The 25186-nt window shown below is 48.3% G+C and overlaps 1 protein-coding gene across 2 annotated transcripts in view; it reads right to left on the bottom strand.

Moving 5' to 3' along the window:
- The window catches only part of PRKCB (protein kinase C beta), a 294889-nt gene that overhangs the window by 120016 nt on the left and 149687 nt on the right, over positions 1-25186 (bottom strand). For both annotated transcript variants that reach the window (XM_045542806.1, XM_045542805.1), the window contains exons 4-5: positions 21102-21213; positions 19737-19865 (exon numbers count right to left, since the gene is read on the bottom strand). In XM_045542806.1, coding sequence (XP_045398762.1) covers positions 19737-19865; positions 21102-21213 — 241 coding nt within the window. The remainder of the gene's footprint in view (positions 1-19736; positions 19866-21101; positions 21214-25186) is intronic.

Below are 25186 nucleotides of genomic sequence, written 5' to 3'. Positions count from 1 at the left end.
TTTTCTATTCACTGTCACTGGCTCTTCTTCCTCCACCGACCCCCTGAAGTGGCTCCATTCCCAGGGTCCTACCGTGCTGCTCCTGAACCCTGCCCTCTCCATACCTGACCCCACGGAAGGCTGGTACCTCCTGAGTCTGTGCTGTCAGCTCTGTTTCCCCAGCTGCAAATCTGGATACACAGATCCATCCGCCTACCGGACACAGTCACCCCTGTTGCCCTGAGACTCAGCCTGCACACGAGCAAGCCCGTCACCTTTCCCACCCAAGCTTCCTTGGCTTCTAACCCTGACTGGTGCTCACTCATCGTCCCGAGCCAGAAATCTTGGTTAATCCTGACCCCTCCATCCTCTCCCTGACCTTCCACAGTCATTTATCATCATCCTTCCACTTTCTGTTGTCACTTCCTTAATTCAAGTGTGCTTCAGCTCATCCATCCTGCTGGGATCAATAGCTCCCTGATGGGTCGCTATAGCGCCAGTCCCTTGCATCTCCAATCCTTCTTTGTCACCATCACCAGTGGTACCTAGATCAGGTCACTGCCACCTCCAATGGCTCACCGATTGCTGAGTAATATACAAAACGCTTAGCATGCTTGAGCAACTCTTCTGTGATCTGGCATGGATCAGTCTCCACAGCTACACTCTACGGTCCAAACACACCAGAAACCTAACACCCTTTCAGGCCCCATGGTCTTCCCTCATGTGGTCACTCAGCCCAACAGCCACTTTTTTCATCTATTTAATCTTTATTCAGCAAACACTTACTATGCACCTGCACATGTCAGTTGCGTGCTGCATTAGCATATGAAGAATAAGGTGGGCTCTTGCCCTCCATCCAGTGAGAGAGACAGGCAAGAAGCAAATAAACAAAAAACATAATGACAGATTGTGATAAATGCGAACAAAGTATTAAACAGAGTAATGAGATAGGGAATGAGTAGGAGGGGTTACTCTAGATAAGACTCAGGGCTGGGTGAGGTGATGCATCTGTAGTTCCAGTTATTCAGGAGGCTAAGGTGGGAGGATCTCTTGAGCCTAGGAGTTCGAGGCTGCAGTGAGCTGTGTTGGCGCCATTGTACTGCAGCCTGGACAACAGAGCGACACCCCATCACTTAAAAAAAAAAGACTCAGGGGTCACCTTTCTAAAAAGGTGGCATTTAGGGGATGACTAAAGGGTATTAGGAACATGGACAGCCCAAGGAAAAGCAACCCAGGCTGGGGGAAGAGCAAGCGCAAGAAGGAAGAGCAAATATTTGATGGCTCTCAGATGAAGCTATCATGGCACGAAGACAAAGGACATGAGATGAGATGGAAAGAGGCTGAGAGAAAGAACGAAGAACAAGATTCTGCAGGTCTTAGAGCGGGAGTGAGGAGTTTGCATTTCAGTTGGAAGCTCGGAGAAGGCCTGGAGTAGTTTAAGCAGGGGAGTGACATGGTCTGATTTACATTTTAGAAAGATCCCCGTGGCTGGGTGTGAAGAGTGGATTTCAGAGGGCAGAAGCCCATCAAAGTTTCAATTCATCTTTCAAAGCAGAAAATAGACAAAGCACCCACCTAGCTGAGTCCTAGCAAGGGGCAGGCCTTCAATAAGCCTTAGATCTCCACCCCGTCCAGAACTAAGTCCGCTGCCTTTGACTTTGTAGAGCCTTTCCCAGCCCCACCGGTTGGAATTAACCTCCCCTCACCCGGCCCCTCCCACTGCACTGTGCTTCCTGCTCCATTTCCACGTGGCCAATGCCCCCTTTTATAGTCAGTTCTCTCTTCTCCCTGGCTTAGGAGGGTTGTGAAATACTCAGTGCATGAGGGGTCATACCCATACCCAGAGCTCTCACGGTGTCTAGCAAATGACCTCCCACACAGGGGACGTTCAAAGAACAACTGAATGAATGAATGAACAAAGTATGAAAGGGGAGGTCTTTGTGCTCCCCAGGAAAGCTATGCATTAACAGCCCAGGCTTAGAATCAATCACATCTAAATTTTTAATTCAAGCCTCACTACTCCCTAGCTATGGGACTTTGGGCAGGTGAATTCACCTCTACGAGCTGCATTTTCCTCTTCTGTAAAATTAGAATAATAGCAGGTATAGGAGAGGTTGCCAGAGGGTTGCCACGAGGACCTAACGAGACCAAAGAAGCACTGGTGTCCCTTCCCGTCCTCAAAAGTGTGCCTGCCAGAGCAGGGCAGGGTCGGCACGATCAAGACAGGGACCCACAACTATGCGACACTCAGTGACAAGGTCCTGTCTTCTGGTTTAAATTTTTGTTTTCAATAAATGTTTGTTGAGCACTAACCATAGATACCATCTGAACCATCACCCTCCATTTGATCCACCAGAAACACTCAGGGAAAGACACATAGAACGTGCTCACGGGGTGAGGGTGGGGTCTGGCCCCTGCCAGTGCACCAGGGGCCCAAGACACACCACTAGCAAGGCCGTGGCAACAGGCCTTTTGCATTAGCTTTTAGACCCCGTGCATCAAGCAACAATCTCCCTGCTGTAGATCCGGCGGTACGCCTGTTCAAGAAGCCTGGCGACAAGACATTTCAATCCCAGTGTCTGCCTACCTATCCTCTTTCCAGGGGAACCTGTGTAACCCGCAAGTCCCTTAAGCTGTCTCCTGAGCTGGTCTGACATCAGGAGGCACAGATGAAGAAGCAGGGGAAATCGTGGCCAGAGCCAAGGAGAACCCCCAGGGGGAAGCCAGCAGCTTGAAAAGGGAAGAGAGCAGGAACCTGTGCATCCACTGCAGGGCTGAAGGAAAGCACACTCATTCCTGAGTTGCAATTGCCGCTTCAATTTCTAAATCCTCAGTTTGGCACAGTGGTAAAGGGCCTGAGCTTTAGACTCAAGCAGACCTGGGATCAGACTCCAGCTCTGCCACATGCAACAAAAGACCTTGAGCAAGTGAGTTAACCTCTCTGAGCCTCAGTTTCCCCCACCTGTAAATGAAGATAAAATGTGTTCACACAAGTAAAGAGCTCAGCACTGTGCCTGACACTTAGTCGCCATTGTTATGCATGCAATTTATACTGGTAGAGAGAGACTGTAATGATTCTGTCAAGGAAATGGCACTGTCCGTGCCCCTGCAAGGAGCAACAAGCAGACAGGTGCATGAGAGTATCCTTTGGGACAGCGGGCTCCTGGTGTACATGCCTACTTGTCCTTCTCCACCAACCATTCCATAATTTCCTTCATTCTGTTTCACTTTTCTTTCCCCAATTTGAAAGGCTGCTTGGACTGGGATTTCTCAAGCTACAGGCAAAGACAGTGGGTTAGGCTGGAAGAAGAAATAAAACCAAAGGATCATTGATCTTCAACCCGGGGAATAGGCTCTCAGCTCTTATTCCAAGTCCCTGTGGAGACCCATTCTCTGAGCTGAGGCAGGCGCCCAGCCAGGGCCAGAGAAGCGGGAGCGAGAGCCCAAATCCAGCCATCCATGGCTGCCTCACGCAGCTCGTCAGGGGAGGAGGAAGAGACAATAGCAGTCAGTTACCCGGCCACCTCCCTTCCTTCCCTAGCACTTCTCGGAGCCCAGCAGGCAGCTGATGATAACTCAGTGGCGGCTGACAGCTCATCTAAAGCTCACTGTCTCTCCTGCTTCCAATCACCAGGTGTCTGAAGGGGTTACAGGAGCAGTCAGCTTCTGCCCTCATTAAGAACCCTTTGGTGGGCGGAAAAGATGATTGTAAAAGGAACTGTCAAGTTCATCAGCCAGCGGATGAGGAGGGGTGCCGAAGCCCCCAGAGCTCTGGCCTTCTGACCCATGCCAACCCGGGCCCCTCATCTGCATCTCATTTGCATTGCTCAGTTAACGGAACTCCAGCTTACACTTGGAGAGATCATTGTCATGCACCACAAAGAGACTCTGCCATCCGTGGGTTTGCGCAAATGATCCTGCGGGAGGGGGATCCACAAAGCAAGTCCGCACAACAGTTCCTGCCCTCCAGGAAAACAAGACCTCAATCAGACCACAGTGATGCAGACAGATGCAGATCACACTATTCCGGGATGGACGGCCAACTAAATAAAGCCGTGGTTACATCATGCACAAGGCCAGACAGGGGGAAAATTCCAAATGTTTTCAAGAGACTGTGTTAGAATGATCCGGGCTAATTGCATGCAAGTCTTGTACTATGAATGTCAAACTGCACCAGCATCACATAAATGAGCTGTCAGCGGCTTGGTCAGCGTTCCCACAGAAAAGAGCCTTTCCTCTCTCTCAGAATAGTTCTCATTTTGTTTGATTGATACACACACACCCCCTCCTTGGAAAAAGGTTTTCAATTTTATTGTCCAAAAGCCACAGGGTCCCCACTACCCCTAAAGGATTACAGCACTGTCTCTCAGTACATTGTAGGTGCTAAGATCTATATATTCAGACAAACCTGGGTTCAAATTCCAGCTCCAGCCCTTAACAGCTGCATGAACTTGGCCAAATCATTTAACCTTTCTGAGCTTCAGTTTCCTCCTCTGTAGAATGGGGACAATGTTAGTATCTATCTCATGGAGATTAAATGATGTAATGCATATAAAAGTGTTCAGTGCAACGCCTGGTACAACTTACAAAGTAGAAAGTCAAGAGATACTGCCTATAGTTGAGAAAGCAAGAAATGGAGTTGTAAATATATAACTTAAAGGAGCTATTAGAACTACTAGAGTCACAATAATGGATCCTATTGTTCTCAGAGTAAAAGACAAATTCCTTACAAAGCCTTCAGCAGGTGCCTCCCTGCCCCCTTTGCCTTCGTCTCCTGCCCACTCCAGTCAGACACACTAGCCTCTCTGCTGATTCCTCAAGCATGCTGAACACGCTTATCCCACAGGGCCTTTGCACTGGCTATTCCTGTGCCTGGAATGCTCTTCCAACAGAGAACTATATGCCTCCCTCCTTGATCTTTTTCCAAAGTCTTTACGCAAATGTCCCCATGTCAGTGACTCCCTCACTGCCACCCTATCTAAATTTGCAGGTCCAGTACCCTCCCCCATCTTTCCCAGCCTCCTCTTCTGCTTTATTTTTTTGCCTTAGCACTTACCACCTGACATACTGTACATATGTTACCCGTTTACCTACTTTACTCTCTGTCACACACACTACAACAGAGATCTGTAAACTACAGCCCAAGGGTCAAGTCCAGCCCACCACCTGTTTTTGTAAATAAAATTTTATCAGCACACAGCCAAGCCCCTTGGTTGGCACACTGTCTGTGGCCACTTATGTGCCACAATGGCAGAGTTATGTAGTTCTGACAGCGACCAGATGGCTCCAAGGCCTATCTGGCTCTTACCAGAAAAAGCATGTCAAGTTCCGTGAGGGCAGGACTTTGTCTTGTTCTCTGACAAATTCCCAGTGACTAAGTCAGTGCCTGACACATAGAAGATGCTTAATAATAATAACTTTTTGTTGAATAGATGAATTAAAAATGGTGGTACACCAATGCTGTGGGTATGTTGGGGGGAAGCGAACCAGAGGGATGGTGTCAGAGAGATAAAACCTTCTCGGGAAGTCAGAGCCATGAAATAGTGAAATAGACGCAGAACGTGTCATTAAAACACAGAGTTCAAGTACGTAAAGAAAGAGTTAAAAAAGTTAAAAATGGTGTCCTCCAAGGCAGTGGTTCTCAGAGTGTGGTCACATCAGCATCCCCAGGGAACTTGTTAGAAAGTCAAATTCTCATTATTCAGTTTCTACTGAAGCAGAAACTGTGGGGGTGGGACATGCAAGCTCAAGTTTGAGAAGCACCGTTCTGCAGAGTGGAACTGGGGTTGGGGGAGGAGGCATAGCTTTTCATCAACGCACACTGGGGTTTTTAACCCTATGCCTACACTGGTTTGATAAAATAAATAAAAATAGCTTAAGATGTATTAAGCATATCTTTTTGCTTTCTGTTTTTCTCATACTTTGACATCCTGCAAACTTGCTCACTCTGGAGAGACAGCCCCTCCCAGGGCTAGCCAGTTTATAGGGACAGTAAGAGACCCACATGCAAGTGTACCTTTTATATGTAAACCAACCGATCCAAAGCTCATACTCCCAACCACCTCCTTAATTGAGTGCTTACACCCTGGGCCACTATTCCTCTGCTCTCATCACACCAGAAACAGGTATCAGGCAGCTAGAGACAGACCCTGCAGAAATTATTCAAAGTAGCCAATCCTAAACCTGCCCACCTTCCCTCACCTGTTCCTTCCCACGTCTGGGTCTCACCCACGTCTTCCATCTGCTCCCCCTGCCTTCTGAGAGACCTTGTTGCTCCCCTGTGTGGCCTTGCAGGGGGTGGCGTGCCCCCTCTTCTTGGGAACTATGAGCAATAAATGACCCTTTCAATGGGAACTGGGGCAGAAGAGGTGGCACAGACCGAACACAAAGAATGGTGTCAGGGAGGTGACATCTGGAAGACACTTGGCACAAGAGCCAGAGGACCCAAGAGCTCTCAGCATGGCCTTGGAGCAAACGGCTGGATCCAGCAAGACGAAATGTATCAGGATTCATCCTTGAGTCTGAAAAAAAGAGCTGCACAAGGATATGGGACATGCAGGCTAGCAGCACCTGATGTGGTAGACGAGTGAGGTTTAACTGATTGCAAACCCAAGATTAATCAACAGTGTGATGTGGCTGGCTGCACCCCCAGCCCCTGAAAAGAGTATGGTCATCTTAGGATGCAGAAAGAGAATTATGTTGTCTAGGACAGTGTTTTTCAGATGGCAGGTCATGACACATTGTCAGTGGTTACTGAAATCAATTTACAGAGTAAGACTATTTTCCTTAAAGGATTTCTTAAAGGAAATAGAATGGAATATAAGAGAATAAATAGAAGGCTCCATAAGAGATCAGAAGATATCAGAGTGCATCACTAGCACAAGTAGAGGTATTAATTCAGGACAGTTCGGTTTCAGTTGTGAGTGTGTGCTTGTGCAATGGGTGTGTGTGTGTGCGTGCGTGTGTGTTGGTGTGTGATACACAAAACCTGTTTCTCATAATGCACTACAGTTGGAAAAGGTTTGGAAGCCACTGATCTAGAACCAGGAAGGTAGCAATCCCTCTCTCCTCGCAACACCAGGGGGATTCCCTCTCGCTCTGGTCGTCGGGCTTTACAAGGAAGCTACGGCAGCTGGAGTGCTGGCTGGGAAGAGTTCCGGGTAGGTGTCAATAGGACACCTGGCTGTGCCACGTGGTGCTTGAGGATGTGGGTTGTAGATTCGGGGTCAGATGGCAAATGGCTGAGGGAGTTGGGGCAGCCTCACTTGGAAACTAAAAGATCCTGGGGCACCTAAGAGCTGTCTTCAAATAAGCAGAAGGCTGTCAGCACAGCCGGGCTAGGTGACCAACGGATTAAACTAGGACCCACAGAAGCTTCGAGAAGTTAATCAATGTCTCCTCCGGCAGCTCGATGTGCCTGGCTTCTTGGATTCGCTTCCAACTCCAACTCGCCCACCTGTGCCCTGGCTCTTCCTCTGATTCTCCGGCTCACCCCTTCAGACCTCCCCGTCCCAGCATCTCCAAGCTTGCATAGGTCTAATTTCTACAGTAAATCCCTGGTGGCTCTGATGCCCTGACTGACACAGGGCCCTTGCAAGGCTCAGCGTCCACATGCTAAGGTGAGAAGTTGGTTCTGCCAGGAAGACCTGCTCCCTCCCCTGTACTCAAACCGCTTTGGATTCGTATGTATTCCAGCGTGACCGAAACACCCCCATGAGCATCTTTTTATTTGTAAATATGAATGCTTGCTCAGGATAATATTGCCATGAACTTGACTTTTATCCTCTCTCTCTCACCTTCTAGATGCCCTCAATTCCATAGCTGCCCCAGAGCACTCAGGGAGGCAGGCCGGGGTGATGGCTAAGGGTGCAGGTGCTGGGATCAGAAAGCCCAAGGTTTGCGTCCTAGATGTGTGCAACTTTGAGTAAGTTACTTAACCTCTCCAAGCCGCAGCTTCTTCACCTGGACAATGGGAATAGAGCTTTAAAGGTTTGAGGTGAGAATTCCACGAGATGGTCCCCTTAAAGCACCTGGAGGAAGCTTAGCAGTAAGCCTTGGCTGAATACAGACTTGGAACAGGCCTGAAAGGTACAGGCTTAGACACCAGCTCCCCTGAGTAGCTCATTGTGTGACACTACATCAGGCCATTTTAAGTAGAGCAGTGTGGCCACCACAAGCAATCCCAAATGCCCTGCTGCTTTTTTTTTTTTTCTTTCTTTTTTTTTTTTCCTGAGACAGGGTCTCACTCTGTTACCTAGGTTAGAGTGTGGTGGCATCATCATAGCTCACTGCAACCTCCAACTCCTGGGGATTCTCTCAACAACCTCAGGAGGTGAGTACCTCGCTATCCTCATTTGTCCAGGTGTTCCTTACTTTCCCAGCAGGGAGGGTTGCTGGCATCAAATAACCCATCCCCTGGCCCTACCCCACCGAGGTTTAGAGAGGAGGCCTTCTTCCTCTCCCCATGTCTCACAACCTAGGAATTTAGCCAGCCTCTTGGGCAGGTCTTGGCCACTGAAACCTGTCGTCCTGCAGGAAGGCTGATCTGAAGAAGTGGAATCACCTTCAGTCTCGCTGCCCAGAACAGATTAGCTCAAATGCTCCCAAAGGAGCAAACTGGTGGAACAGGAAGCCTTGGGGGAAAAATAGGAGCCCTGTGAAGCCAGGTCTCCATCAATGCAAGGCAGCCGGGTCCTCAGCCTCAGCTTCCTCTTCTGTAGAATGGGAGGAAGAACTGCAGTAACAGCAAAGGTTGTTAAGAGGATTACCTGAGGGAATGCCTACAGAGTTCCTAGCACCAGCCAGGTACACAGGAAGGGTTTTAGAAAAGATAGCTGCTACTGACACTATGCACCATCACTAAGCCACCCATGTCTTTAGGGGCAGGATAGATGGTCTTCAAGAGCATAATTATCTGGAACTAAATGTTAATACACAGGTTCAAGTTCCAGCTCTACATCTTCCTAGCTCTGTGGCTTGGGCAAGTTATTTAACCTCTCTGTGTGTGTCTCAGTTTCCTCATCTGTAAAATGGAGATACCGTTCCTAACTATCTCATAGGACTGTGGCTGGGATTACACGAGATGATAAGGAAATGTGCCCGGCACTGATTACCAGTGAGTGGTCGTAGTGGAGCAGAATAGCCCCAATCCGACTGAGAGGCTGCTCTGGGGCTTGAACCATGCCTCACACAGCCTTTCCTGCCCCGGGGCAGGGGAGCACTCAGCTGGTGCGAGCCATTGGCCCTCATCCCCCTTCCCTTGCCCTCCTACCTTGATCCCATCCTGCCTCCTCCAGGGAGCTCCCCAGGATGTCCCCTGCTCCCTCCCTTCTCTAAGTTTCCATCACAAGAAAGATTCTGACCCCAGGGGACTGAGACAACAGGCAAAAGAGGAGCAGGTCTTCTCCAAGACCCTGATGCTAAACTATTCTGAACTTGTGCCCAAAAACCACTGCAGGATGAGACGACAGGAACCGCCAACATGAAACCACCCCCCTTCTCTCTTCCCTGGCATGCCGGGTGCTTCTTATGTTCTAATATGTCTCAGAGCCTTAAACTGTATCTTTCCAACATCTGCCCTGACGTGTTAGAATCTGCCAGATGGACCCTGGGTACAAATCCAGCCTCCTCCACGCGCTGCCTTGGTGACTACAGGATGACACTCAGATTCTTCAAAGCTCAGTTGCCTCCTTTGTAACATGAGAAAAATAAGACGACTGCCCTGCTGGAGTGGTTATGGGGCTTAATCACAGTGACCTTGCATTGAGGTCTCCTCCGATACTCCTGAGATCTAAATCCCCCTGCACTTAGAAGGAAACCAAGCCCAGCTGGGGCTCTCAAAACCTACCTGGCCCACCCTGTCTACGCTCCAGCACCACCCACCCCTCCCCTCCCCTAGGCTCCAGCCCACCTATTTCCTATCAGTTCCTGCCACGCACAAGCCCACCCCACTCTTCCCTTGGAGTCTTTGCCTCTGACGTCCCCTCTGAGGTTCCCTGTGCCTGGCAGGCTCTTCCTGGGGATTTTCAGCAAGCTGGCTCTCTCCTGCTCATCATTCAGCTCTCACTAAACGCCACCATCCCTGCTAATGACACACAGGCCACTGGCCACCTCTCTATCACATCACACTGTTCTGTTTCATTTCCTTTACAACCTTTGCCCTTTTCTGAAAGTGTTTTGTTTGCTTCCTGTTCCTCTCCCATCATAGAAGGCACACAGCCGTCCCGAGATCGGGGGCTCTGTCTGTAAGCAGTGCCCCCAACAAGTATCTGCTGGAGACGTGGGGGCATCCAGGACTTGAGACTCCCAAGCCCACGCTCAGCCTCTGTAATCGCAGACTGCACCCGACTGTAATTAGCACAGACATGCAGCAAGCCCGTGAGAAAAGCAGGCCAGAGGCTGGTGACCGGGAAGCTCTCCTGGAGGGCTGGCTTCTCCCTCTGGCTGGTAAAAGCCAAAGGCAAAGCCAGGAAGAAAGGCTCCGGGTCATTGCACACAAATGGCCCAAGCCAGGAGCTCATGCTGTGTCAGGCCCGTGCCACGACATGCAGGTGGGTTCAGGTCACTCAGGAAAGGGATTCTGGCCCCGGCAGCACTGACACCAAAGCTTCATGACGGATGGAAAGCCACGGCCAAGCTGGGGCTGGACGGCCACACACCACCCGGGCTCGTCCACCTGTGGCGCCCCCGGAGCAGAGCGCAGACCACGCCTGCCATCTAGTGGACAAACGCATTCCTCCCGCTTCCCCGTGCTCGTCTGCAGCAGGGCTGCTCGGCTTTTAAAGTTCATGCAAATCACCTGGGGATGTTCTTACAATGCAGATTTTTAACTCGGCAGGCCTGGAGTGGAACCTGAGATTCCGAATTTCTAACGAGCTCCCGGGTAAGCTCCCGGTATACCGACGCACCTGGTTCACCGACCACACCCATCAGCATCTACGGTGATTTCTGAAGTGCCAACACCTGCGACTGAATCTCTGCGGCTTAGGAAGCCACAGGATAGGAAACAGGCTTGGAAGGTACCAGGTGTTAGAAGTTTTTCTGAGTCAAAGAATTTAGACCAGAAGATGGGGCCAGGGGCGTGGGGAGAGAATTTAATGCAGGCCTGCGAGGCAAGAAGCACAAAGAGGAGGCCGTTCCCAGGACACACAAGACACAGCAAGGATGACGTTAGAGACAAGGCTGCCAGAAGGCAAAAATCCACAAACACCACGAAGCCCAGAGAACAGGCCCAGCTCACAAGATGGATGCTACACGAGATGGGAGCTAATGACGATAAAAGCTCAAAAATACCCAGACGGGGCCTGGGCCCAGCTCTGCCCATGCTGAGAACCACCCAACAATCCTCCGCAAAGCCACCAACACCCTGTCGCTGGCATGTCCACTCAATTTTTACTGCCATTGTTGGGATCATTTATTTAAACTCGTTTTTTCCCACTGACAGATGTTTCTGTTACTTAGTTTATTTTTCAAAATTACAAAAGTGAGATGTAGTTGTTGCAACCAGAGAAATACTTACTAAAACAGCCAAAGAGATGAGACCAAGCCCCCCTGCCGCCCCAGCCTCTGTCCATTCCCAGTCCTTCTGAGACCCCAATGTGTACAACCAGGTTTGTATCCTTCCACACCTTTCTTCCTGCCCTTGTGAACATATACAAACATAACTTCACACATAGGAAGTGTCTGTTGCTGTGGCTTATTTCTTCAAGATGAGATCATACTAAATATATTTTTATGTAACTTAATCCTCTCACCTAATAATCCTCTCACATAGATGTTCCCCCAGGTCAGGAGTTGGCAAATGTTTTTGGTAAGGGCCTGAGAGTAAATATTTCAGGCTTTGCAGACCACACAGGTTCTGCTGTAACTACTCAGCCAACTCTGCCACTGTATCACAAAAGTAGCCTCAGACACTGTGTAAACAAATGGATGTGGCTGTGTTCCAATAAAACTTTATAAAAACAAGCAGCATTTGGTCCAGAGGCCATAGTTTGCCAACCATGCTCCAGGCCAATAGCCGCAGCTCTAACCCACTGGTGTTTTGGTTTGGTTTTAATTACTTAGAATTTTTATCACTTAAACTTCTAAGTAATAAAAGTATAATGTGAAGTGTAACATACATATAGAAATATGTCTTATACATATACAAATCACAATTATGCAGTTTAATGAATTGCCACAAAGTGAATTCACCCGTGTGAATTCCCATATCAAATTCCCATTCAGCAGTTCCCATATCAAAGAACAGAACATGACCAAGTCTATAGAAACCCCACATACTCATTTCAATTTGCTGTTTCCCACGGCTGCCTAATAGCCCACAAAACACGTATGCCTTAATTAGGCTGATTCCAATTTTTGCAATGTCAAACAAGACATCAATAAACATGCTTGTACTGCACTTTATTTCCTTGCATGTTGGTGTTTCATTTTAATAGGATAGATTCCCAAATGGGAAACCTGAGAATCCAAATGTGCATATGTGTACATATATTTTAATAGAGATTGCTGGACCACTCTCCCCAAAGGCAGTAACAAGTCACAGCCCTGCAGGTCTTGGCAGTGTCCACTTCGATGTAATTCAGTGGGCATTTAGGAGCAACGATTGTGCACCCAGGACATCCTAAGGGCCTCAGACACTGGCCCAGCCTTGATAATTCTCACGAGACTTAAATGATTAGGGAAGAAGAGAAGGAACATTGAGCAGCAAGACATCAGCTTCCCTACATCTCCTCAAGTCTAATATCCCTGGATTCAATGTCTGGGACCCCAACCTACAACCTCACAATTGTACAGCTTAATGTACACAACTGACAGGCTTCAAAGGAGTGGGGGGCAGGGGACCCTTGCCCTGGCCTCAAGCGGTGTACAGACAACTGCCTATAATGCATTGAGAAAGATGGTCATTGTTCCACAGACGGAGATGTGATTGAATCCAACTTTTTCATTATAACATCATTGACAAAAAGCAAAATAACATGGGTGTGTTGAGGTTTGTTTGGTTTTTTTTTAAGGGAATTTGCTCCCCAGTGAGCACATGACAAAGAGTTAGCAAAAAACCTACTTTACTGCATTACAACTTCTCAAAAAAAAAAAAAAAAAAAACCTAACAACTATTAAGTAGTTATTATTATTAATGGAGTCTAGGGGATCTTAGGTACCATGGACGCCCCAATTACCAGAGCTCGCGGATATGCGTGGGAGAGTGGGGACATACACATCTGCCCCCACCAGGACATTTCTCTAAGGATGGTGTTTTACAGCTTTCATCACATTTGCAATGGCAGCTGTGACATCAAAAAAGAGGATTAACTTGATAGGGGTTACAGTGACAGAGTCATGTGCATTCGTGAAAACGTAGCCATTCTACACTTCAGATGCATGCATATCTTTGCGTGTAACTTTGCCTCAAAAGTAAAAAAAAAAAAAAAAAAAAAACTTTAAATTAATTTTGAATTCTGGTTGATGATGCACATGCTGACATGTCTGGGGGGAAATGAATTGGTATTTGCAGTTTACTTTGAAATGTGTCAAAAGTAAGACAGATGGATGGATGGATAGCAAGATGCACGGATATGTGATTGAGCAGGTGTAGTAAATGTTAATGGTAGAATTTAGGTGGTGAATAAATGAGTCTTCACTGTAAAACTCTTTCAACTTTGCTATATGTTGGAAACTTTTCATAAAAAATCATTGGGGGGAAAAATGACAAGCCGGTAATGTGAGAGGGTGGGGAGATGCAGGAGAACTGGGTTTCGTCCCTGCTCTGTGTGTGGCCTGGAGAAGTCACCCCTTTTCTGAGCCAGCCGTTCTCTGCAACACCTTCCATTATGGACGGTGACAGCGCTGAGGTTTTACAAACTGGGGCGTCACTTGAGAAAGATCCTCCCGGGAGGGACGGCTTGGAAGACAGACACTGCCCCCTAGTGGGTGCTAGCGGTCTAGCTTATGAGCATTTTCTATCCCCACAGTTGATGCATGGCTGGAAATATTTTGAAATATTCATCTATCTAGATTTTTTCCTCATTACATTTCTCTTTTTTTCCACTCTTCTATTTCCCTTTCAAGTGGAAGGACAGCTCAGAGGAAGTTTAAGGTCACTCTGACTCTGTTCCAAACACCCAAACCCTGAGAGAGTTAAAGAGGAGATCATATTTTAAAAAGGGATTTGTGGATATCCACTGCCTTGAAAAAAACCTTGAAGGGCAGTGACTTTTACTGTGACAAGAAGGAGAGTCTTCATGGCTAATAAAAGGAAGAAAACTGAGAAAATATCCCGAGAGTCCCAAGCAAGACCCCAGGTGTGACATCCATCCAGGTAAGAGGCTTGTCCTGTCCCCTACTGTGTCCCAAGGGTTTAGAATATGCTCGAAAAACAGTAGAAACTCAATTAATATTGATAAATTAGTTAATTAATGACAGGAGAGAGGGTGTCAATAAATTCTAGAGGTACTTATGCCCCGGAACATAGGGAAGAGAGCCACATTCCCTACTCCCCCATTTCATCTTTAAATGAGAGGGTCTTCTATGAGCCTTCAACATCGGTTTCCTTTTTCCTGAAAGTGCTTGCAGAACCCCTTCTGGAATCCACTGTATAGGGAGATGTGACCCTCAGCTTTCCCCAATAGCTGTCAAAGATTTTTGTCTCTTTGGGGCTCTTTTTCTTTTGATGTGTGGATGTCAGATCTTGGGAAGGATTTAAAATACCACACTACTGGGAGTACCTAAGTCTGTCTGGGAGATGTTTCAGTCTAAGGAGGTTCTGTACAACACAAAACAATGGTAAGAACACTGCATGCAAGTCCCAAAGAGAAACATAAAAAAAAAAAAATTGTTGGCCAGTCTGATGGTAGAGGGTTATCAGAACTTATTAACATTAATATCACTAAAGTTGGCATAAAACTCCTCACTGCTAACTTTGACTGGCTTTTAATAAATAAATAATTGTGCATTCTGCTTTTCTAAAAAGCAGCCCCAACTTCTGGGAAATATAAGTATGGATCTGAAGACGGACATGGGTAAGGGTTTGGAGATGGCTGTAAGGTAGACAGGAATGTCAGTTGTTATGTTGAGAAGGGGATACTGAATTGAAAGGGGGTTGAATAAGATGTGGTTACATGTACAAAGACAGAGGCTTCATAGATTTTGGGAGCATTTTACAACTCTGATCTGGACATGGTACCACCTGCTCTCACAATACCAAAGGCATCATGATGTCAATACGGTTTCCTACAACTCTCCAAGCCCCACTGCTCTGTATCATCTCTACACTGTCCAGGGAACATGGGTCGCCATGAGTCCAGAGGGTGGGTCCCAGTCCCAGTAATGCTATTGCCCTTGGACTTGGTACTGAAGATTTTCCATGTGTTCTGCTCCCGGTAAGAAGAGTGGTGTAAGTTGGATCATTTGCTGACCTTCAGCTCCTTACATCAGATGAACCTGGGGGCCATCTGGGAGGGTCTTGTACTTCTCGGGATCCTCCAGTGACATCTCATTCATACTCAGGTCCACTGATTCCATAGATACTTAGTTTGATGTCCACCCTACTAGGTGCTGGGGACAGAGTGGGGAAACAAGCAGACTCAGTCCTGCCCTCATGGAGGTCATGCCTGGTGGGAGATGCAGACTCTGATCAAACCCAACATAAAGCCACAACTGACAAAAGCTCAGATTCGGAATGGAATAAATGCCTACAACAGGGAGAGGTCAGGGGGAGCTTCCTTGATGGTGAAAATGAGCCAAGATCGAGGGGAAGAGTTGACTGCTGGAAGGAGAGAAGACGGCAGAGACAAACATCCCAAACAGAGGGGGCAGAATACACAGATGTCCTACAGTGTGTGGCAGCCTGGAGAGGACTGGGGGTTAGAGGGAAGGGGGAAGAAACAGAGAATAAAGGATGAGACAACCATGTTAGATGGAATCTGTCCTAAAGACAGTGGGAAACCACTGAGGGGCTTTTAAAGGAAGGAGAACTGATCAGATTTATTCTGATGTTGACCTCCAAGAACCGTGAGAGCAGATATACAACCTGGATTTCAGTAGCCGAGAGAGATAGGAAACCTTTCGCCTCTGGAGATGCTTGGATTTCCAAAGAGCATGTGACATGCAGAGCAAATAGCATTGCCCTGGGCTGGTGGTGAGGGGACAGACCTGACACCACACATGCTTCCTGGGTCTGGATGAGGTCAGGCAATTCAACAAACACCCAAGGCCACTTCTGGTCTGGCACTGAGAGGAAGGGCCCCACGAAACATTTAGCATTCTCTGCTCTCTGATATGTGTGGTCCAGACCAAGGAGGAGGGGCCTGGGGTCCAACAGTGAAACCAGAAGGACGCTGGGGAGACCACGGGAGACCCAGGTGTCCTGAATGCTGTGGGACCCTGGCTAGCTCCCTCCACACCGCCCAGTGCACCTGCCCCTGGTTGCTGTGAGTGTTGGCTGTGAATGGCTCACAGCTGCCCTGTGTCCAGATAACTGCCCTCAGCTGCACAGAAGCCGCCAAGCCTGGGAGGTCACTCTACCTTCCCACCTCCATCCCCAGCAGCTGTATCGGGCAGTTCCGGCTGCATTAACAGAAAACCACACACTCGGTGGCTTAAACAACAGACATTACTTTCCCACAGTTCTGGAGACCAGGAAATCCAAGACGAAGGTGCTGGCAGCTTCACGTCCTAGTAATAACCTGCTTCCTGGCTTGCAGGTGGCTGCCTTCTTGCTGTGTGCTCACACGGAGGAGAGAGAGTGATCTCCCTCTTCCTCCTCTTATACCGCCACTAATCCCATCATGAGGGCCCCACCTCGTCTAACCCTAATTACCTCCCAAAGGTTCCATCTGCAAATACCATCACATTGGAGGGCAGGGCTTCAACATACAAATTTAGGGAGACATAAGTCATCCTGTAGCACTGACTGACCTAGAGTGTGACAGACCAGCCCCTGTGCTTCAAAGTGGGACTGACTGTGCCCCAGTGCGTGGCTCAGAGGTCCCCTCAGGGCCAGGCTGAGGTGCCCCCCACCACGGAGACCACACCCTCGCTGAGTCCTTCCCCTGCCCTATCCTGCTTCCTTCACTCCTCTTTTCCCTGTGAGCAGCCCAATAAATCACTTGAGCAAAAGTCCCCATCCTGGCCCTATTTTTAGAGGACGCGGTCAAAGCATCAGGCACTTCTACCATCAATCAATCAACAAGCCCGTGCTGAGTGCGGACTGTGCCCATCATGGTGAAGGGACAGCTGCAGGGCACCATGACATGGAGCTGGAGGCTCAGGTGCTCCTTCCTGCTCTGCATGTGGCATTGGTCAGCGTGTTCAGCTTTGCTGAGGCTTAATGTCCCCTTCCCTATAATGGCAACACCACCACCCCCTCGGGATGACCCGATATCCGAGCACTTGGAAAAGCACAAAGTGCAATTAAAATGCTGATAGCTAATTAATGCTATCAGAGCCCTAAGCACCCAGATATTCTGCCCCTAACTTTAAGGGTGCCCCAACTTTCCTCCCTCCCCCTCCATTATAGGTTACATTATGTCCTAATCTTAGTACCTGTGGATGTGACCTTATTTGGGCACAGAGTTTTTACAAATGTAATCAAGTTAAGATGAGGTCATACTAGGTGGGCCCTAATCCAGTGACCAGTGTCCTACTAAGAAGAGGAAATTTGGACACAGAGACACATAGTGAAGAATGCCTGGGATGATGGAGGCAGAGATTGAAGTGATGCATCTCCAAGCCAAGGAACACCAGAGATTTCCAGCAACCCCCAGAAGCCAGGACAGAGGCATGGGGCAGACTCTCTCACAGCCTCCAGAAAGTACCAACCCCGCTGACACCTTGATTTCAGACCACTGGCCTCCCAAACACTGAGCAAATAAATGTGCTGTTTTAGCCACCTGGTTTGCAGTGCTTTTTAATGGCAGACCTGGGAAACGAATGCACCCCCCTATTCACAGGTGTGTCCTGGGATTGACTGAGAATCACTGGCTTGTGATCAAGACTCCCAAAGGCCAGAGCATGTCTATGATTAAGGGGGAAGACTTTGACCTTGAACTTGAAGGCACCTTGTATTGCACCACATAGGAACAAACAGTCCCCAAGGAATGCCCAAAAGAGGTACCCAGGCAAAACCACACCGGGAATGAGTAAGGCGGGGAAGGAGAACTAAACTAAACTAAAAGGTAACCCAGTCTCTAGTACTTAAGATTCAAACAAGCCCAGGTGAGGAAGTGTATGTCCTGGTAAGTAGAATGATAATAACTTACCTCATTAGAGCAGCTGGAAAAATTTAAACACGATACAGCCTGCAAGTGTTTTGCACAATGATTGACACATTAAAAAACTCAATAAATGTCAGCTGTTGTTCATTATTATTACTAATGGTGTGAGCTCTTGGAGTCTAACCCCTCTAAGCCTTGGTTACTTTATCTGTAAAACGAGGTTAATGATATTTTGCAATGCTGTTGTCAGGACTGCAAGAGATAACACCTGAGCGCGGGGCAGCCCATGTGGTCCATAAACGCTGGCACTTGCAGTATCTTTTTTTTTTTTTTTGAGCTGGTGTCATTCCTAGAGACTGACACTAGATGGCAGAAGAGTGTCACTTTTGCCGATTCAAGCGCCAGGAAGCTTAGTGGGGAAAACACATTTCTCTTGAACCTGTGACTGCAAGATTCTCTTGCAGGGGTCAGGCGGGGCACGAGGGGGAGGCCAAGCATCCCACCGGGAGGCAAACAGCCGCTTGGAAGAAAAAGTAACGCAATGGAATGCATATTTTTCTAAAGCTCTCACTGGGCTTCACAAACCTCAGTTTAAAGGAAGAATGACATTTTACAGGGATATTTTTCAACTTTCAAGCCCCTCCCAACCCAGGGCTCAGCACATCAGAGATACTGGACCATTCTGAGGCCTCAGAAACAGATCAGTTTGGGCAAAAATCAATCTCTTCCATGATCAATTTCCTAAGGTGCCAACTCATAAAACCTTGTTTATATTAATTAGTTATATAAAGTCTATAGCAGTTTGTCACAAGCCTTTGAGAGAGAATTCCTTCAAACTTTTAGTTCCCTTCCCGGCCAGCGGGGTGCTGGTTTTACCGAAGCTTATGGCTGAGTCGTCCCCAGGCCAGCGCAGCTGAATTCCAATTATGCCTGAGCTTCCTGTGTCACAGCCAAGTGTGTGTGATGGACAAGACCCTCTTTCCTCCCCTCACCTCACTGCATCTCTCCAGCAGGCTGTACCATTCTGCTTTCTTATGACGATGAAATAGTTTAGATGTGCAAAAAGTATAGAGAATAATATTAATAGGCACCAGCATAGCCGCCGTCTGGGTAAAGAAAGAAATATTTCAAACACTTGGAAAGCCCTGGGGTACTCCCTGGAAGGTAGACCCCACCCCTTCTCCTCTCTGAGCTGCAATATTCTCCCAAATTTGGCGTTTATCATCAAGACTCTGTTTTTCCCCCTGGGAATGTTTGGGGAAGAACCAAGCTTCCCTTCTCTGCTATCTGAATAACGGAAACGGAACTGTACACCCCAAAACACACAGAGAGAAAGAGCGGGAAAGAGAAAGGGGGAGAAGCCAGGGGACTTGGATGGCCCCTCGCGGGGCTTGAGCCAGCCCGAGGCACTGAGAATGCAGCTTTGGGGGTGTTCAGTGTCTAAGGAGCCCACTGCACCGTGCCATGGGGGTCACGGTGCCCCCCAGCCCCTGCAGCCCCCTGTCCCTCCCCTCCTCAGCACACAGGAGCCCCAGGGCCACCTACCAACGACGATGAGGACTTCCCTGTCAATGTGCGCCTGGATGTAGATGCGGCCACGGCGCTCCGTGTGGTCGGTGCCGCAGAGGCTGGGGACGTTCATCACGCAGCGCTTGTGCACGTTCATCATGCAGGCTGCAGGGGCAGAGAGAGCGGCTCAGGCTGGCCCAGGCCGGGGGCCACAGACATCCACTCCACCCCTCCTGTCCCCTCGTCTGAGGCAGCTGAGACCCACTTGGCTCGAGGGGATCTCATCAGAAGGGCTTTTCCAACTCTGGCATTGAACTTGTTCATCCCCCACCGAAGGCCAAGGGCGCAGACTGAAGCAGGCACCCTCCACACCCGCAAAGGCTCTGAAGCCAGAGTCACCAATGTCAACACCCATGGGTCACACTAGTGAGGAGAGGAGGGTGTGGGGGGTAGTGGGGACTTTGCCAAGGGGGGAACACAGTGGCCCCCACTCAGACACAGCCATGTGGGGATGCCCACCTGAAGTGGTCAAGGTTTCCCATTTCTCAAGATAAGCAGGGATCGCAATTTGCATGTGACATTTCCTGATTTTTAAATGACAGCTAATAGGTTGGGTTTCCTGGAGAGAGGCTGAGAGGGGGCATTTTGCACAAGGCTTTTGGGGCGTGCACTGGGGGCAGAAGCTGGCCTGCCACGTGGATGCAACAGAAGCCAAGATCACTCTTCATAGTCGTCCCAAATGGAGACAAAAGGGCCAGGCCTCTGCACACCCAAACCAGCCAGTGGTTGGCCGTGAACCACCTCCCACAAGGGGCATCACCTGGGGAATTCCCCATAAGGGGGCACTGCTGTGAACTCACGGGAGCGGGCATCTGGGCTGACCACAGTGCCCAACCACAACTAATTTCAAGGAAAAAATTTGGACCCAGGGTAAAGTGAATGAAATATGTCTGTAAATTGATCTGGCCCATTGATGCGATAATGTCGCACGTGTTACATGATAAATATAGGCTCATAGATTGCAAAACCTGCAAATGAGTTATGGGGAGAGAAAGGGGAACCCCCCTGGGACCTGAGCACCAGCCAAGCTCCCACCCACCCCTGTCTTTGAGGCAGAAGCATCGTCCCCACACTGGGGCCCCACGTGTGGTAAGCCCCACCGACATCAGCTAAGCCCAGCCCTGCCCCAAAGGGCTGCCTTGCAGAGCCATGAGCTAAATAAATGGTTATTACTTTAAGCCACTACATTTTGGGGTGGGAGGATCATTACGCAGCAGTAGGTAACTGCTACACCAGCCCCACCCAGGACTAGGGAGAAGGTGCTACAGTCTTGGACCCCAAACCATGAGGAAGCAGCCCGTCTGCCGCCAGCAGAGGCTGCCAGAGAGAAAAAGTACTTACTGTCACATTTCATCCCCTGGTGGATGAGTCCATACAGCAGTGACCCACAGTGGTCACAAAACGTGGGGCTGGAGTATGTGTGGATCTTAAACTTGTGTTTGCTCCGTGGGTCCTAAGTTCAAGAGAAACAACAAAAGAGGCCAGTGTCAGTGCGGCATGCCGAGGATTCACACTGCGTGCGTTGCGTTGAGTCATTAGAGACTCACATCTGTTGAATATGAGTCCCCCATACCTGTTCATCGTGCCTGCTGGGACCATCACCAGAGCCCTGTGCCCAGACATGGTGCTGGATAAATAGTCACTGAAGAAATGAATGACGAAGACAGACTATGGCTCCCATTCCAGCCCCAGCACACGTTCACCCCACCTGCACACCCTCCATCCAGGCCCACCTGAGAACCCCTACTGGATCCTGCCTATAGCAAGGATGCCAGAGATGACAAAGCAAAGTGACACATCAATGAAACAGACCTCCTTGCTTCTGTTTCTCCCCCACTTCCTTATTTGCCAAGCAAGCTTCTGGAGTATCAAAAACCCAAGTGTGGGCATGAAACATCCCCACTTAGAGGCCATTTGCCGATTCCTCATCACCTACGGAATCAAGTTCAAAGCCCAGCAAGTAGTCTGCAAGTTGTGGCTGAGACTGCGAGTTTTCCACCAATATCCATTCTTCCCTTTAATGTTAATAATAGAACCCTTGAGGTTTAGCAGACAGCATGGCCGCCCCAAGAGAGACTACATTTCCCAGCTTCCCTTGCAGCTTGGTGTAGCCATGGGGCTGAGTGCCAGCTAATGGGATGCATGTGCTCCAGGGTCAGCCCCTCAAAAGGAATGTGCCTGAGCCTCCCTGGCCCTTCTCTCCCTTCCCACAGGCTGGAAGACAGTGAGAACTGGAAGTGACCACCTGAGACCCAAACTTGGAGCCATGCGTGGAAAGAACAAAGCCACCCTGTCAGTTTTGGACCTTGTCCCTGGACTGACACCTGAGAAAAAAACCTAATTTCTGTCTTGTTTAAGTCATTCTATTTTGAGGGCTACTTCTCATAGCAGTGCACATGGCTCCCTAACTGACAAACATACCCTTCCCAACCTGGTAGTGCAGGTCAAAGGCACAGACTTGGGAACATAAACCGCCTGGGCTCTTCTTAGCTGTGTGACTTTGGGCAAGTTATTGGATCTTTTTGTGCTTCTGTTTCCTTACCTATAAACTGGAGGTAATGATAGCACTCACCTTATAGGACTGTTGGGAAAAATAGATGATTAACCTGTGCAGAGATCTTAGCACCACCTGGCGCACAGCAAGCAGTACAAACTTATGAATTATTATTATTGCTACTTTGCCAGTGTGGTGCCCAGCTGGCCTCAGCACACAGAGCTCTGTCGCCCCCCTAGCCCTAAAGCTGCTTTCCGTGTTACATTGTACATTGCCAAGGCTAATAACGTGGGCTATAGATTCCAACCCAGGGCTGATCTGACACCCCACCCAGGGATGGGGAACCTGTGGCCTTCTAGATCTTTAAGTGTGGGGTCTTTTGAGTGAATCCAAATTTTACAGCACAAATTCAGTCAAAAGGTTGCACCTGCAGGTTCCCCCACCCCAGGGCGCTGAGCCTTTGCTAAATGCTACCTATTTCTTCCCTCATGCATTCACCCATCCACATGTGTTTACTGATGCAGGTGCAGGCGCCTCCTTTAATCTTATATTCTAGTTACAGAGACAGACAATGAATGGAAAAGTAAGCAAATAAATGGGTATAATAAGTAGGCATTATTTTATGTGCCATTAAAGTGATGAGTGTTTCTCCTAAGGAAACTGTTCTTTTCAAAATTTAAAAATAACCCTATACCTACTAGATTTGCTAAAATTTGAGAAAATTAAAATGGGCAATACCAAGCGTTAGTGAGGAGAGAACGTAACTGGAACTCCCTTAGGAAATCCTCCTTCTAAATGGAATGAAAACACATCCATAAAACCTGTACTTGAAGGTTTACAGCCACTTTACTTAAAATAGCCCCAAACTGGAAACAACCCAAATATTGTTCAACGTGTGAACAGATGAAGCGTGAGACATCCACACAATGGAATCCTTTTCGGCAATAAGAAGGAATGAGCTACCGATACATGCAACAGCCTCCGTGAACCTTGGCAGCATTATGCTAAGAGAAAGTCGGCAGACACAAAGAGCTACGTGCTGTGAGATTCCATTATATGACGTTCTGGAAAAGGCAAAACTATGGTGACAGAAAACAGATCAGTGGTTAAAAGGGGTTAGAGGTGGAAAGGGGATTAACTATAAAGGGGCAGAATGCAGGAACTTTTTATTTTATTTATTTATTATTATTATTATTTTGGTGATTGGAATGGTGTATATATCAACTGTGGCATATTTTACTGTATATTTCTAAAAGTGCATTTTATGACATGAAAACTATATCTCAATAAACCTGACCTAAAAAAATCTTCAGTCACTGCAGGCTTTGATTGCCTTGCATCTTCTTAATGAGCTACTAAATTTCTTTCATGACATTCCCACCCTCTGCATCAGGCAGATGATGCACTAGCCCTTGTACAGTTCTGGATGGCCAAGTTTGGGGGGCTAGGTGTGTTCTGCTCTGGGCAGCAGGACCTTGCAGTGCTCTCAGCATGCAGAAGGACCCCAGCAGCCACCTGTCCTGCTCAGGGGTTGAGGTGCTAACCTAGTAACAACAGCAGGGCTTGGAAATCACAAAACAAAAACTAAGGGTTCTCAATTGTCAGCTGAACCAGTCATGTCTCCATCCCTAGACAACGAGACTAAGTGAATACATCATGTTCCTAGAAAAAGAATCCCCCTGCTCCGTGTCATTGGGCAGGGGTCCCCAACGTATGGTGAGTTGTATAATTATTTCATTATATATATTACAATGTAATAATAACGGAAATAAAGTGCACAATAAATGTAATGCTCTTGAATCATCCCAAACCATCTCCCCACCCCTGGTCCATGGAAAAATTTTCTTCCATGATAACAGTCCCTGGTGCCACCAAGGTTGGGGATGCTGTCATAGAGTACTTCCCATTGTGCCTCTTGAGTATTCACCTGAAAGCTGGAAAATGAGTGCTTCAAATCCACCTAACAAGAACCCCCTGCTCATAATGGGCACTGGCCTGTAGGGGGAGCTCAGGGCTTCTCTCACTCCCCTTCTGAACCTCTAAGGAGGCAGAGGGCTGATCTGGTTGGTTAGATTCCAAGACACTGATTGGCCCGGTCCCAGTGGGAGAAGCTTGCACAGGGGTTAAAAGGCGGCCACCATCTTTCTCATCTCTCACATCCTTCACCTCTCACGGGAGGCTGCTGGGTCCAAGTCTCATGGTCTTGCCCTGAGATGGGTGGTATGAGTGGTGGCCTGAGCCAGCTCCACTCAGAGCCCCGGGGCAAATTCTCTCCCTTCTCGTGGCTCTTGTGGTCCCTTCTGGGTTCCCTGATGTGTTGACCTTATAGAAGCCAAGACTTACGTTTGCGTTAGGGTTTGCATTTCCTTAGACCTACCTAGTATAGAAGACAGGCGTCCCCAAAGGCCTCATGAACTCTACTTTAAGATTTGGGGCAAAATCCCAACTAATAATTCACCTCTGTTGGTTTTGCACTTTTCTTGATGAATTTATTTCCTTGGGAGATCTCAAGGAGAAGGCTTCAAGCATTTCTGACCAAATATGATCAAGAACCGTCTCCACCTCCACGTATCTCTTTAACAGTAGCGGATACAAAGTGGCACAAAGAATGGGAAGGGAAAAGAAAATAACGTCTATTGAGAGCTGCATGTGGATGCTGGGCGTCTCACACACACTCTCTCCGGTCCTCGTGGTACTCCATGTGAAGCTGTTATTTGTTCCCATTTTAGGGATGATGAAACAGACATGTTTTATGAGAAAGTAACTTCAACAAGGCCACCCAGCTGGCTCCTGCTGAGGTGGGGTCACAAATATCCAGTCTGTCAACCCATGTCTAGGTGTTGGGATGAATGAGTCCGAAAAGGTCTCTGCTATCAGAGAACTTACATCAGACAGATAAATGAATAAATAAACAGGATTACTTCAGAATGTG

Source organism: Lemur catta, chromosome 2, assembly GCF_020740605.2.
Source record: "Lemur catta isolate mLemCat1 chromosome 2, mLemCat1.pri, whole genome shotgun sequence".
In the NCBI taxonomy this organism is placed as follows: Eukaryota; Metazoa; Chordata; class Mammalia; order Primates; family Lemuridae; genus Lemur; species Lemur catta.
The sequence above is the reverse complement of the archived record's forward strand: the minus strand, read 5'-3'. Positions and strand labels throughout refer to the sequence as shown.